We start from the raw sequence: 14,561 nt of genomic DNA, 5'->3' as shown, positions 1-14,561 counted from the left end.
CTGTTCAGTGGGAAGGCTGCTTCTCCCTCTCCCACTCCCCCTGCTTGTGTTCCCTCTCTCCCTGTCTCCCTCTGTCAAATAAATACATAAAAATCTTAAAAAAAAAAAGAAAAAGAAAAATATAACGGGCTCTGAAAAATCTAACATAAAATTATCAGATGAAGTGTGTTTGGCACAGTGATGATAAACTTGAATTGACCACACAACACCTTCTCCCCTTGACCACTTGATACTGAGGGATTAATTTCTGAGGCATACACATACATGCTGCTACTGCCCTAGGGTCATTGAAGTGGTTGCACACCTTGTCAGAAGATGGGGCTTCCTATTTCAGAAATGGGAGTGCTGCCTGGATTGGTGCCGACGGGATCCTTCCAGCACGGTTCTGCCATGGATGGACTCCAGCATTGCACATTATGCATAACACTTGCATTCCCTTCAAATCTCCTGAAGTCAAGAAATGCCTGGCACCACCGTTTCCTGGTGACTGCACCACTGCCAGCTAATCTTGCAAGGCTGCAGTGTTACTTATGGTGACATTATGTTTAAGGATTTCTTCCTTTCCCCCATTGCTTGCCAATCTTGACTCTGCTTCCTTGACTGACAAAACTTGACTGACAAAAAAAATGTAACTTACATTTTAATATCCAGCCTTTTTTTATCTTCCTTTGGACCTTTGCTGCTTTTCTTGGCCATATTTGGTCAAACTGTTGGCAGAACACAAATAAATGGCACACAAAGGATCTACAACCTCAGCATTTATTGGCCTGTAGTCCACCACACTGGCTTTCAATAGTTGGGAGCATAAGATAAGCACAGAGAATAAAGGAGAGATTCATTATTAACACTGTGCCACGGTGGTTTGTGTTTTGTTTCTTAAATGTTTCAAGGACGTATTTTCCTAAGAAAAAATGCTCAGAAACAGGTATTACTATAGGTCAATTCTACATTGGCAGAATTCACCTGTGTTACAGTGTATCCTAAAGCACCTTGTGCTGGTCTGGGTCCTGGCAAGGCAGACCCCAAAATGAGGTTGAATGTGCAGGAAATTTATTGGGAGAAATACCTGTGGGAGAAAATAGAAAGGGAGCCTGAAGAGGCTCAGAGAGTCATCAAATGGATACACATCTGACCCTAAGTGAATGGGGACATGGAAGGAAGAACAGAGGAAAGTCATTTGGCAATAATTCTAGGAAAGTTCAGCAAGATGTTGGGAGGGAACCCTGGAGCCCAGATTCCACAGGAGATTCCACTCTTGTCTCCTGAGAATGGGCCAGTTTGAGCGACTCTAGTTTGTGGTTTGCTGAAAGCAGCCCACGGGAAGCAAAGCCTCAGTGCCCATGAAGTAATGGATCTCAGAGCACAGTACCTGGAGCCCTCAGTCAATTACTCTCCCTGCTTTCCAGGATCTAAGAGGCACTTTCTCCCGGATGCCACACAAGATTCTCAAAATGTAATGTACATACAAATTACCCAGGAAGCTTACTAAAATGCCGAGTCAATAGGTCTGGGTGGGACCTAAGTTTCTATACTTCTAACAAGTTCTCGGGAAATTTGATGCTGTTGCTCTACAGACCTCACTTTGACTAGCAAGTTCCTAGAGAATGTTTGTAAGAGCCCTATACAAACCATCTAAGTATGTTTATGAAGAAGCCTTCACAGGCTGAATTCCTCACCTACTGTGGCAGCCATCTCTGATGTTGTCAGATGTATACACTCCCAGGTTAGGGTTTTTAAAAAAATTTTTTCTCATTTACATAACTCATTCTTCTTGCCTCTAGTATCACAGCTGTCAATCTCATCTTGTCACCCTGCTTGCAAAACCTGCTAAGAACCATCTCTATATCATTTGCATGATATCTACACTTATATATGCATTCATTTTTGGTACCAAGGGAGGGCTTTGACCCTTTGTGACCTCAATGACATCTCTTCTCCCTTCCAATTATGTGATTCAGACAATTTGTTTCTTAATCTTAAGCAAAAAATTTCAAGCAAATTTCTCCTACCAAACTGCTGCACTATAAAGTCAATCCTACATAGAGCTGTGGTTCAGCCAGTCACCCCAGCTCTTCTGAGAGTCCTGTGGGACCTGGTCATATGCATCTCCTCTAGGTCACCTGAAGCCTTCTGCAGTTTTCACCCTAATACCATATACCTGTCCATTTATTGCTAAACACATCTGTTCTCTTCCTTCATTCCAGTCACTGACCTCTTTAATTCTAATTCTATACACAGTGTTTATTGTGTAAAACAGCAGTTCTCACATTTTTTTTTTAAGCCATAGAATTCTTTCATCAAAGAAAACTTAAATAAATTAGCTTCGTCTCAGTTGAAAAGTGGAATACAGGGAGGTCACCAGGAACATACCTTGTGTTTTAAGTTGCTGAAGCATTATCATGAAAGCTTTAGGGAGCAAGTAAAGGATTTTGAGGAAGAAAAAGACACGATCAGACTCTAACATTGTCAATGAGTACTGTGGCAGATGAGAGGAGAACTTGAAGAGGGTCTAGATGGAGTCAGGAAGGCAAGGAAGGAGGATACAAAGAACATTAAGGGATATAGGATTCAGGATCATCTGAATTCGATGTTTGGGTGTGAAGGAAGAAAAAGAGAGGGAGAGTACAAGTCTACCAGATCTCATGCTTGGGCAATTTTTAATGCAGGGGTGCAGGGGTTGCCAATTCCTGAACTGGGGGAAACAGGAGGGGGAAGAGGTTTAGGGAGAAAGAGTTCAGTTTTGAACATACTGAGCTAGAGGGAGACTTCTAGTAACCAAAAATTTGGGTAAACTGATGTGGAAATCAGAAGAATTTGGCTTAGAGACCCTCTTGTATCCAAGCCTGTGTTACTGTTTGCAGACCATTTTCAGCCTCTGCTTAGGCAACTGTTCAAAGTTCACATGAAGCAAAATAAAGTTTTGCTTTTTTCCAATGTGTTGTACATAGTGTGGGTTGTCTGCTATACTTGTTAACTTCAGTAACTACTTCTTTCCTTCTCTTCCAAAGTGCTCTTTGCATATCTAAGTTTAGGGTTCTCTGTATTGGACACATGCTTAAACATTCAGAGAAATAGGGAGGTTTTTGTTTTGTTCCTTTTGGCAGAAAGAATATTTTCTGATCAGAATCTGAGCTCATAAGAAAAATTAAAGGCTCAAGCTAAGAAGAAATGGAATTACAGTTGATCCTTAAACGTGGGGGTTAGGGACACAGCCCCTGCACAGTCAAAAATCAATGTTTAACTTTTAACTCCCCCAAAACCTAACTACTAGTAGCCTACTATTGACTGGAAGCCCTACTGATAAGATCAACAGTCAATCAATATATTTTGTATATGCATTATGTATCATATCCTTACAAATAAAGCTAGAGAAAATACTAAGAAAATCATAAGAAAAAAATTGCATCACTATACTGTATCAAAAAACGTCCATATGTAAGTAGACCCCTGAAGTTCAAACTGTGTTGTACAAGGATCAACTGTTGTAGAAAATCATGGGTGTAATCTGTAGAAGCTAAAATAAATTGGGTTTCTGTGATATTTGGTGGAAAAGAGGTACTATGTGTAATAAACTGGATATAGTGTGCTTTGTTGAGAAGGTTAAGCTGTATTGTGCACTTGTTTTTGGTTATATTTGTGTAATTTTCAAATTTGGGCTTAATGTCTTTGAGATGCTACAGGAAGGGAAGAAGGGTTGGTGGGTAATTGGGACTTCAGGCTCATCACCACTATTTTAGCCATAATAACCTAACTTGTTTTACATAAACTTTCATTGAAGAAAGGATTCTGTGGCTTTTTTTTTAAACTGTGAAAACCACTATTTTATGCAATAGAAAATGTAAGAAATATGAAGAGGTCAATAAAGGAAGAGTTTAGAGCAAAGGAAGGAAGCTGTTTAACAATCTAGGTAGTATTAGGAGGCTAACTGCAGAGTTTCAGGCAACCTGGAGATGCATGGTGGTCAAACCCCTTAGCACTTACAGGCAAATTCCTTGCCTAGTAGAGAAATACAACGATAGACTGGCTCCATCACGGACTTTGGGGCCCAACTTGGTTGGAAGGAGGGGCTTGAAACTGTTTTAGCTCAAGATGAAGAAAAACACTGTCCAAACCAAGTAACTGTAGGAAATGTGATTAACATCACAGAGAACCCTCTCTTGGAACCAAAATGAATGCCTATGCCCAGATTTATGGAGACAATCAGAAAGGTGTTATGCAAGCCATGTGACAAGAGGTTGTTAACCGCTCTCATGTCAGAGGCAATGAACTGCAGGGGCTTCCTTAAATGGGCCACAACTTTTCTGCCAATATTTTTCTCACCATCTGGAACAACTATCCTCCCCCTTCTTCAATTAGCTAACTGTTACCTATTCTTCTATAACTCAGTTCAAGCATTTTCTGGAACGAGGAGCCCAGTATAATTTGGATGGACAGTCTTTCTTTATGCCAACATAACAGGACACAATTCCAGTTCATTATAATCTTGATTTACTTTAGCTGTTCCACATCTTAGCTCCTCCAAGGCAATGCACGATGTCTGAAAATGCATCTCCAAATGCATCTGAAAACCTAACACATGTCTGTTGAATTAATAAATCCACAAGGCTTACTAAGATCCCCTCAAAGTAATTTGGGCAGAATTCCTCACAGGTATTTCAACAGGGTACTGTAAGTTTTATAGGGGAATTAAAACATGCCCATGGTTAAGGAAGACAAAAGAGAGGCAAGATGTAATACTTTGAGTTCCTGCTTGTGTGTGTGAAGAAAGTGAGGCAGCAGGAGATTAAGCGGCTTGATTAAGGCATCCACGTGATTCACGACCAGTGTACTGGACTGTGTTTGGGGGCTGAGTGAAGAGTAACTGCTGCAAACGCATTCAAATTTTCTGGATAATGAAACAATGACATGTGTCTCCGTTTCGTTTGTACAAAAGTTGCTTTCAGGCAAAATGTCCAAGAACCCTAAAAAAGAAAAGGAAAGAAAAAAAAATAAAAGAAAAAAGAGAAAGAACCCCCCCACCCGGAAACAAACCCCCAAACTATCACAACAGTGAGTGGTAAGTTTTCCCGCATGCTTTCAAAATGCCGCCTGTTCTCTCCAGCTTTGTTTTTGGTAAATCAAACCCATCCTTGCCCAGACTTGACAAAATCCCTTAAAACACGTTTTTAAAAACCCAAAAAACAAAACAAAACAAAAAACCCTGCCTTGAAACGCAAACACGAGTCTGGGCTGTAGGCTGCGGTCGAGCTCCTCCCTAGGACGTGGCGGTAAGCCGGCTCCCCAACGTCTCCCGGGGACTCCGGGATACCGCGGCCACAGTGGGCGAGCTGAAGCCCCCAGCCCCAGAGTTCCCAGCACACGCAGCCCTGAAGACTTCCTGCCGGTTCTATCGCGGAACGCCCTCCCCGGGCGCCGCCGTGGTGCTGACTGAGTACCCGCGCAAGACCAGGGCGGGGGAGCCCCGAGTGCCTAGGTGGCCCCTCATCACCTGGCCTGCAACCCGGAAGCAGATGCCGGCTGCGCGACCCGGCCCGGTTGCGGTTCCGGGTCGCACCGCGCCGCAGCCTGGGCTCCGCTCGCCGCCGCAGCGCCCCGCCCCCACGCTCCGGACCTGGGCAGGCGGTGGCCGCTTGGCCGCTCCCGGGGCCACATGGCTGAGGGGGACGCAGGGAGCGACCAGAGGCAGGTGAGGGCCCGGCGGGGCGCCGACCTCCAGGCTGGGCTCGGCCTCGCCCTGCCGCCCGGGGCCGCCTCCACTGAGGGGCCCTCTGTCCGGGGCCGCCTCCCGGTTCCCGCCGGCACCGTCCGGGCCGCCAGGCGCTCGGTTTCCTGCACCGCGTTTCATTTTATCTGCGCTTGTTCGCCGGTCGCCCTCCGGCCGGCCTCTCCTGAGGCTTCGGCAGGCTCGGCCTACCTCGGACGGTGTCATCGTCAACCATCAGCACGCGACTGAGCAGCACCGGGCCGGAAACAGAAATCCGGGTTCTGCTCTCTGCCCTGTCGCCGCCGGGTCACCTTGGACAAGCGACTTATCCCGGGTTTCTGCTTTTGCAAAATGGGCAATGATAACACAGACCCTGGAATTCCTTAAGGGCCCCATAGATCTTCTCGTCTTGATACTAAGCTTTTCCCAGCGCGTGGCTCACGTAGGACTCTTAAAGCTTTTCCTACTGCGCTGTGAGGACAAAATGAGATGACACAGCGTTGCATACTTTGTTTTCCATTTTCACCTTTAGATGCTATTATTTTATTTTATTTTTTGACCCCAAACCAAAAGAATGACTTTTGGAATGTTTTTAGGGTTTGATTACGGAAAAAACCAACAAAACAACTACCCAGTCCTGTGCCCCAGTCCAAAACAAAAAAAAAACAGTGAAGAAGATAACAGAGTGGGAACCTAGGGCTAGTATGTAGCAACGCTACTGGGGAGTGGGAGTGAGGATTCCCTGCTAGAAGAGGTGAAGCAGAGAATATGTCTTTCCACTTGTAAGTCCTGCTATAGAATATGGCAGTCCATATATAATTGGCTCAGTGGTGGCCCAAAGCACAGTGATGGAGTAGCAGGGCTGGTAACAGTCGTTGCAGTAATATCTGGCCACCACCGATAGAGTAGAACACGGTGACCTGCTCCTAAGACTTTTTGGCAGTGTTTTTTTTTTCAGGGATCCTTCATCCAGGCTGCATAATGTTAGGTGTGAATACTTTGTAAAGGAGGAAGGAAAACTCGGGCTTTCAGGGCATGTACATTCATTGACTTGTCTTCCCATCAACTTCTTTCAGAATGAGGAAATTGAAGCAATGGCAGCTATCTATGGCGAGGAATGGTGTGTCATTGATGACTGTGCCAAAATATTTTGTATTAGAATTAGCGACGATATAGATGACCCCAAGTGGACACTTTGCTTGCAGGTATTATTTTTCCCCTTCTCTATAGCCATTTTCCATTGACTCTACACAGTTGACTAATACTGTATTCCTCTAAGTGACTATTGCAATTTCTAAATTGTCTTTTTTTGTTGTTGGCTTTTGTTAATGGTTGATTGTCTAAACATAAGGGTAATTAAGTCTCTGATCACTCCCAAGACACGCTTCAGTTGATAGTCTCAATCTTTCCTATCCCAGTTATTTTAATTAAGTATTTTTTTTTTTTTAAAGATTTTATTTATTCACCTGACAGAGAGAGAGCACAAGTCAGGGGAGTGGCAGGCAGAGGGAGAGGGAGAAGCAGGCTCCCTGCAGAGCAGGGGAAGTATACCATATGGGACTTGATTCCAGGACTCCAGGACCACAACCCAAGCTGAAGGCAGTGGCTCAACTACCTGAGCCACCCAGGTGCCCCTAATTAAGTATTCTTAATGTACCAGTGACAGGCTTGAGTTTCATTTCCTTTCATTGTCCTGTCCTTTTAATAGGAGAGGGTCTAAACCTGGAGAGATGGCTAACACTTAAGAAGAATAGGTTAGTAATTTGAAAGGCTTCATAATGTAGGTTATTTATTTCTTTATTAACTGAGAATCAGTTGTGGTTAAGATAAATAAGTGACAAAATGAGTGTGGCTTTCTGTATTAATGTTTATTCTGTGATGACTGCATATACTTTCAACATAAAAGTTTCTGTCACTGTTTTTATAATAATACTGATTTGGGAACAAATGTATATGGGGCTCTATAAAGTGTTAATCTATTTAATGTGTTTAACAGTATTTAATAGGATTTGGGGGAGTATTTCTTCAGAAGAATACCAGGAACATGCTCTAATGCCATTCTACTCATTTGGGGTTAGGGTATAAGGTCCCACTTTCTGTTTTCTTTTCCTTTCATCTTTTTCCTCCCCATCCTTATTTCCTAACTTTCATTGCTATTATGCTTTCTCTGTAAATAGTGTGCTCTTTCTTAAAAAGTTGACATCATTAATAACATATTTAATGTCTAGGTATAAATATGAGGAGGGCATTCTTTCCTGAGATTGAACAAAACAACGGTTTTTTTTTTTTTCTTTTTAGTTTGACAAGTAACAAATTGGTCCAGTGACTAGCTTAATAAGTGTTATTTTTGAGCCTTGATGAAGTATAAACAGATTTGTTTTTAAACTGCTTTACAGGTGATGCTGCCAAATGAGTACCCAGGAACAGCTCCACCTGTTTATCAATTGAAGTAAGCTATATTTTTACATTTATATTTCTATTAAAAGATTGTCTTTTTATTTTTTTATTATTAGTATTTTTTAAATTTATTTGACAGACAGAGATCACAAATAGGCAGAGAGGCAGGCAGAGAGAGAGGGGGAGGCAGGCTCCCTGCTGAGCAGAGACCTGATGCGGGGCTCGATCCCAGGACCCTGGGATCATGACCTGAGCCGAAGGCAGAGGCTTTAACCCACTGAGCCACTCAGACGCCCCAAAAGATTGTCTTTTTAAAGATTATTTCTCTATGATGTACATTGTGCTTATATAAAATACCTTTCTTATCAAAATACGTATAGAAATTAAGAACACCTTCAGGACTTGGTAGGTATAGAGCATTTAAATAAAAATTTAAACTATATAAAAACACATTGCAGCATGTACTTAGTATCACAGGGTTAAGATAAGAAAGAATCACAGGGTTCATAGGAATAATATAGCTATTGAATTGACTTTAGAGATAGGGAGAGAAATCTTCAGACAGCCTGGTAATCTAGAGTTTCTCCTAATCCAGTTCTGCTGATCTAGCCACAGTTCCTGGGCATGCCTCTGCCTAAGACTGCTTGCCTTGTGGGAATTACCCTTGGTTCTTCTCCCTGCCCCTTGTTTTGGAAGAACCATCTTCTTAGCAGCCCAGGCTTAATCTTAATGAGTCATGACTTACTGATTGCAAGTAATCTTTGATCGGCTTTGGCCACTTGTCCTATTAAGATGTATAAACATGTGTGAACAGAATTCCATTAAATCTCAATTATTGAAATCTTTACCTATCAGTGGGATAATTTCTTGTGTTTTAAAACAGCAATAAGGGCCCCTGGGTTGCTCAGTCATTAAGCATCGGCCCTCGGCTCAGGTCATGATCCCAGGGTTCTGGGATCGAGCCCCACATCGGGCTCCCTGCTACGTGGGAAGCCTGCTTCTCCCTTTCCCACTCCCCCTGCTTGTGTTCCCTCTCTGCTTGTCTCTCTCTGTCAGATAAATACATAAAATCTTAAAAATAAAAATAAAAAATTACAGAACCATTATTAATAGCAAATTTTATTGCTTTTAAAAATACATATATTTTTACAGTCATGTGGCAGCCACTGTATATGTTGAAGTTTTTGAGATGATATTTTTTTAAGATTATTAAATTAATTATTTGTCAGAATGAGAGAGTGAGAGAACACAAGCAGGGGGAGCAGCAAGCAGAGGGAGAAGCAGACTTCCTACTGAGCAGGGAGCCCAATGTAGGACTCAGTCCCAGGACCCTGGGATCATGACATGAGCCGAAGGCAGACGGTTAACTGGTTCAGCCACTCAGGCACCCCTTGAGACACTATTAAGAAAAAATTGGGAACTCCTGATAGTGTAGCAAATATTGTGAATCTGGAAATTTGGTTTCTGGAACTTATTCTGCCACTTCTGTAAATCTGGACAAGCTTATAATATCCAATGAACTCACACCTGTTTTTTAAACCATATTTTAATTGAATAATATTGGGGTTATCTTCATCATGTTTCCCGGAAGGACAAAATGAGTTCATGCCAATGAAAGCATGTTGGAAGCATGCTGGAACTGTATAGATTTGTACAATATAACTAATTATCTATTTTTAGTGACAACAGATAATTTTTAAAAGTTAAATAATTTATAATTTAATCAGTAATTTCTGTTTGAGATATAAACATAATCCTTGAATAGTCTTCTTCATTGTGTTTTATTTAATCTTAGTGCTCCTTGGCTTAAAGGGCAAGAACGTGCAGATTTATCGAATAGCCTTGAGGAAATATATATGTAAGTAACAGGCGATTTAAACAAATCCTATTTGTGATTTTATTGTGGGCTTTTGTTGGAACTATAATATGTTAAGTCCTTCGTAAACTTTTTGTTAAACCACTTTTCCATTACCAAAAAAGATGCGTTTTGAGAGTCCTTGAAAGTTTGCTTATATAATTTTATGTAGGCATTTGATATGACTTCTACTTAGATACAAAAATATAGTAATAATTCATAACTAATAGCTATAAAAACACCAGATTGTGAAAGTTAATGCAGAGATTCTGCTCAAGTTTTGATATTTTCACAGGCTATGTTGAATGAAACTGGTCATAGGAGAACCTTGTGTAAGAATGAGAGTCTATTGATACCCTGTATTTTTCACTCTTTCAATCAACAAATACTACATGGCAGGCACTGTACTGGGTCCTAGGTACACATAGTTAGCAAAAACAGAAATGGTCCCTGTTTCATGGCATTTAGAACTTGGTGATGGGAGAGAGATTACTCATAACATTGTAAAATGAATGTAAAATTGCAGCCCTGATTAGTTCTATAAAAGAAAGGGTGTAAGTAGGCAGTACTAATTGAGTTTGAAACTGAGTTTGAATTGAGTTTGAACTGAGTTGAATTGAATTTGAAATTGAGTTTCACATACCTGACCTAGTCGAGGAAGTCAGGGATGTCTTGTTTGACTTTAGAGCTGGGTTAGTGAGGTGAAGATAACTCTGGTGAAAGTGACACCATGTGCAAAGGCTCTATATCAAGGAGCTTCGCTCATTTAAAGACACGAAGCCTGACAGTATAAAGTAGGAAGAAGAGGGGAGAGAAGGGAGCACGGTGAGGAAATGAACAGGTGACGTGAACAGGGGCAGTCATGCGCAGTCTTGTAGACCATGTTAAGGATGGTTGTCTTTGTCCTAAGACCCACGGGAAGCAGAGGTTTTTAAGTGGCCTGACACTGTGATAATATTCTCATTTTGAAAACATTCCCTTTTTATGTGATGAACTGATTGGATATGTGGGGAATTGGTTAGGGGGTTAATGCAGTAGTCAAGAGAAGATGACTGCGATTTGAATTAATTATAGTGAGATAAATTAATTTAGTAAAATAAATAATGTTCTGAAATAACAGTTTACCAGGAACTGGTAAAGATTATCTTATATGTTCAAAGTGCCCACCCCATTTGTTACAGTGAGAGTACCCCCTTTATACCCCTGGGATCTCAGCCAGGTTTCTTTTGCTCCCAAAATAGTTAATTAAAATATGGTCTTTATGGAATTTATTCTGTTTATTCCCTCCTGGAAGAATTGTGGTCTTCTTTGAGTCCCCAGTTTCATACTTGACTCTAAAGGTAACCAAGAGCTGGATGTATCAATAAAGGATGACCCCATTTAGAGATTCCTACACATATAAATATTATTTATTTCTTCAATTAAATGTTTTCTGATAACTTTCTCTAACTTAATGGTCACTCCAGCTTTTATACCCCCAACACACTTCTTCCTCTAATCCTTTATTTATGCTTATTTACCAATTTATCTCCCCCCTTAAAGTAGAATAGGGTAAATATATTGTAACTTTGTTCACCAGTGATGTCGTAATTATACATCTTATGGTCATTTTTCAGTTCTTATCTTACTTGACCTCTGAAACTTTTGCTGGTGTTGAAGTTCCTCTTTCTTGAAAATCTGCCCTTATTTGGGTTTCTATCATGTTAATCATATTCATCAGTTAGATTTTTCTCCTACTTATGCACAACGTCATATACTCAGAAATGGTTTCTGATCTGCCTTTTTTTTTTTTTTTTTAATCTGAAAAGCCCCCTTTTACCAAGAGATACCTTCCCATAGGACATAGCAAGCTTACTATTTTACGTAACAGGTTCAGTTGAGCTATTTGAGTGTTAGGAAAGGTCAGAAATTACACTTTGTTCTACAGAAGAATATGGTTTATACTGTCTTGCTTATTAAAAGTACTTGAATAACCCCTGTCCAATGGCATTATTTTCGCACACAGATAAACACTCTTCTTATATTTATTTATTGTGTTTATGTATTTATTTTTAAAGATTTTATTTGAGAGAGAGAACATGAGTAGTGTGAAGGGCAGAGGCAGAATTAGACTCCCTGATGAGCAGGGAGCCTGATTCAGGACTCGACCCTGGACCCTGAGATCTTGACCTCACTTAACAGACTGAGCCTCCTAGGTGCCCTAAATAAACACTCTTTTTAAAAAAGTTTTGTGTGACAGCTTTAATATTTTCTCCATAAATCCAGTAGGGGGCAGCAAATTGAAAATTATTATTGGTCTTTGAAAATTAAATGAGGTTAATATATGAATATAGTTCTTAACGTTTATAGTTTCATTATATTTTAAATATTGTAATACTATCGAGACTTTCATATTAGCATCATTTTATATGCCACATTTGATTTTTGCCTAGTCAAGCAGATGAACTATGGCTTGTTTCCTTTTAGGAAAAGGAAGAAGTCAGGAAACTTACAGTTTTTCCAGTAAGAATTTGTTGAGTATCTCCTATATGCTGACACTGTGTCAGGAGTTTGAGATTTAAAAATAAAGACAATTGTGTATCAATACACTATAATGACATAATTATTGAGAGGTTTGAACCAAGTGCTGTAGTAGCATTTTTTAGAGGTTTTAGCAACGAACTATCTCTGGGCATGTGGATGAGGTTGGAAAGGAGGGTTCCATTGTGAAGGAGACCTTCACATGGTATTTGCCAGGTAATTGAATGAGGAGAGGTTTTCTGGTAGAAGGAATTGCATGGGCAAAATCATGTGGGTGTGAAGCAACCTGGCATCTTCAGAGTTTAGCAAATAGTTTAAGATGCCAGCTGTATAAATTAGGTAGGGACAAGAAGAAAGAATCTACAAGCTGGGAAAGAAGTTTGGGCATTATCTTGTAGGCTCTAGGGGTTTTACACAGGGGCATGATGTAATCAGATTTGTGTGGCCATGTAGGAGATGGGCTGTGAGGAGTTTTGAAGGAAGGGCCACCGCAGGAAGAGCAGTCAGTAACTCAGAAGAGAGATGGTGGAGGTCTTTTTATGAAGGTACAAGAAGGTGGATGGAGAAAAATGGTCTGGTAAGGAAAAACCAAAGACTATAAGCTAGGATTTGGTCAATTGATTACATGTAGATTAATTGGCTTATCATACCTTATTTTAATGATGTATATTATATGGATATTTTGAATATATGAAAATAATTATGTTAATAAAGGAAAAGGTAAATGACAGATTTTAAAATACCTAGAACATCATAATAATTGCTGTTGTTTAAGAGAAAGGGAAAGGGGTTAACTTTTTTTTTTTTTTTTGTAGTACAGATTTTCTCCACTATCTAAAAGTGGAGTATTCCTTCAAACCTTTTCAAATGCCAAAATGGCATAAAGGAAAGAGTATCCCTCACTTTCTGAATGTTCAAGTTACAGCACTTCACTGCTATGAAAGACCTGCACTTGGTATAGTAATGACTGTTCTCATAAAAGTGAAAATCCTCTTCAGGTTTCGTTTGGTTAGTGAAAACAGCTTCTAACATAGGTCTTTTGTAAAAGTGCAAGGGCGTAATACAGACTTTGGGTAAGTGGGGAATACTTGTCTGTCTATCACGTTTTCTTTATCCATTTTCTCTCAGTGGTCACGTGGGCTGCTTCCATAGTTTGGCTGTTGTAAATAATGCTCCTATAAACATAGGAGTGCATATATTCCTCTGAATTCGTGTTTTGTATTTTTTGGGTAAATAGGTTAGTTCTATTTTTAACTACTTAAGGAACCTCTGTACTGTTTTCCACAGTGCCTACATCAGTTTGCATTCCCACCAGCATTGCAGGAGGCTTCCTTTTTCTCCACACCCTCACCAACACTTGTTTCTTGTATTGTTGATTTTAGCCATTCTGACTTGTGAGGTAATAATCTCATTGTAGTTTTGATTTGCATTTCCCTGATGCTGAGCGATGTTGAGCATTTTTCATGTGTCTGTTGGCCATCTGGATGTCTTTGGAGAAATGTCTGTTCATGTCTTCTGCCAATATTTAAGTTAGATTATTTACTTTGGGAATGTTGAGTTTCATGTTTCTTTTCATTTTTTTTTTAAGATTTTATTTATTTATTAGACAGAGAGAGACAGCACAGCAGTGGGAGTGGAGACGGAAATGCAAGGCTCGATCCCAGGACCCTGATATCATGATCTGAGCTGAAGACAGATGCTTACTTAACCAACTGAGCCACCCAGGCACCCCGAGTTTTATAAGTTCTTTATATATTTTGGATACTAACCCTTTATCAGATGTGTCATTTGCAAATATTTTTTCCCATACCATAGGTTGCCTTTTAGTTTTGTTGACTGTTTTTTCTGCTCTCCAGAAGCTTTTTGTTTTGATGTAGTTCCAGTAGTTTATTTTTACTTTTCTTTCCCTTGCCAGAGGAATTTTTAAAATTTTAATTCCAGTGTGGTTAACATAAAATGTTCTATTAGTTTCAGACGTACAATATAATGATTCAAAGTTCCATATATTACTCAGTGTTCATGAAGTGTACTCTTAACCCCCCTCACCTATTTCATCCATCCCTCCACCCTCCTCCTCTCTAATAA

The 14,561-nt window shown here is 40.3% G+C and overlaps 1 protein-coding gene across 2 annotated transcripts in view; it reads left to right on the top strand.

Annotated features, from left to right (window-relative positions):
• Positions 1-5,574: 5,574 nt before the first annotated feature.
• Positions 5,575-14,561, top strand: part of IMPACT (impact RWD domain protein) — a 29,183-nt gene continuing 20,196 nt past the window's right edge. Inside the window, exons 1-4 of one of the 2 annotated variants that reach the window (XM_044243254.1) lie at positions 5,575-5,686; positions 6,781-6,909; positions 8,101-8,153; positions 9,897-9,959. In XM_044243254.1, the coding sequence (XP_044099189.1) occupies positions 5,651-5,686; positions 6,781-6,909; positions 8,101-8,153; positions 9,897-9,959 (281 nt within the window). In that variant the 5' untranslated portion in view covers positions 5,575-5,650. The remainder of the gene's footprint in view (positions 5,687-6,780; positions 6,910-8,100; positions 8,154-9,896; positions 9,960-14,561) is intronic. The other variant, XM_044243253.1, reaches the window with a different exon arrangement.

The sequence above is a fragment of the Neovison vison genome, chromosome 3 (assembly GCF_020171115.1).
Source record: "Neovison vison isolate M4711 chromosome 3, ASM_NN_V1, whole genome shotgun sequence".
Taxonomy (NCBI): Eukaryota; Metazoa; Chordata; class Mammalia; order Carnivora; family Mustelidae; genus Neogale; species Neogale vison.
Note: the sequence above shows the minus strand (reverse complement) of the source record. Positions and strands in the feature narration are given on the sequence as shown.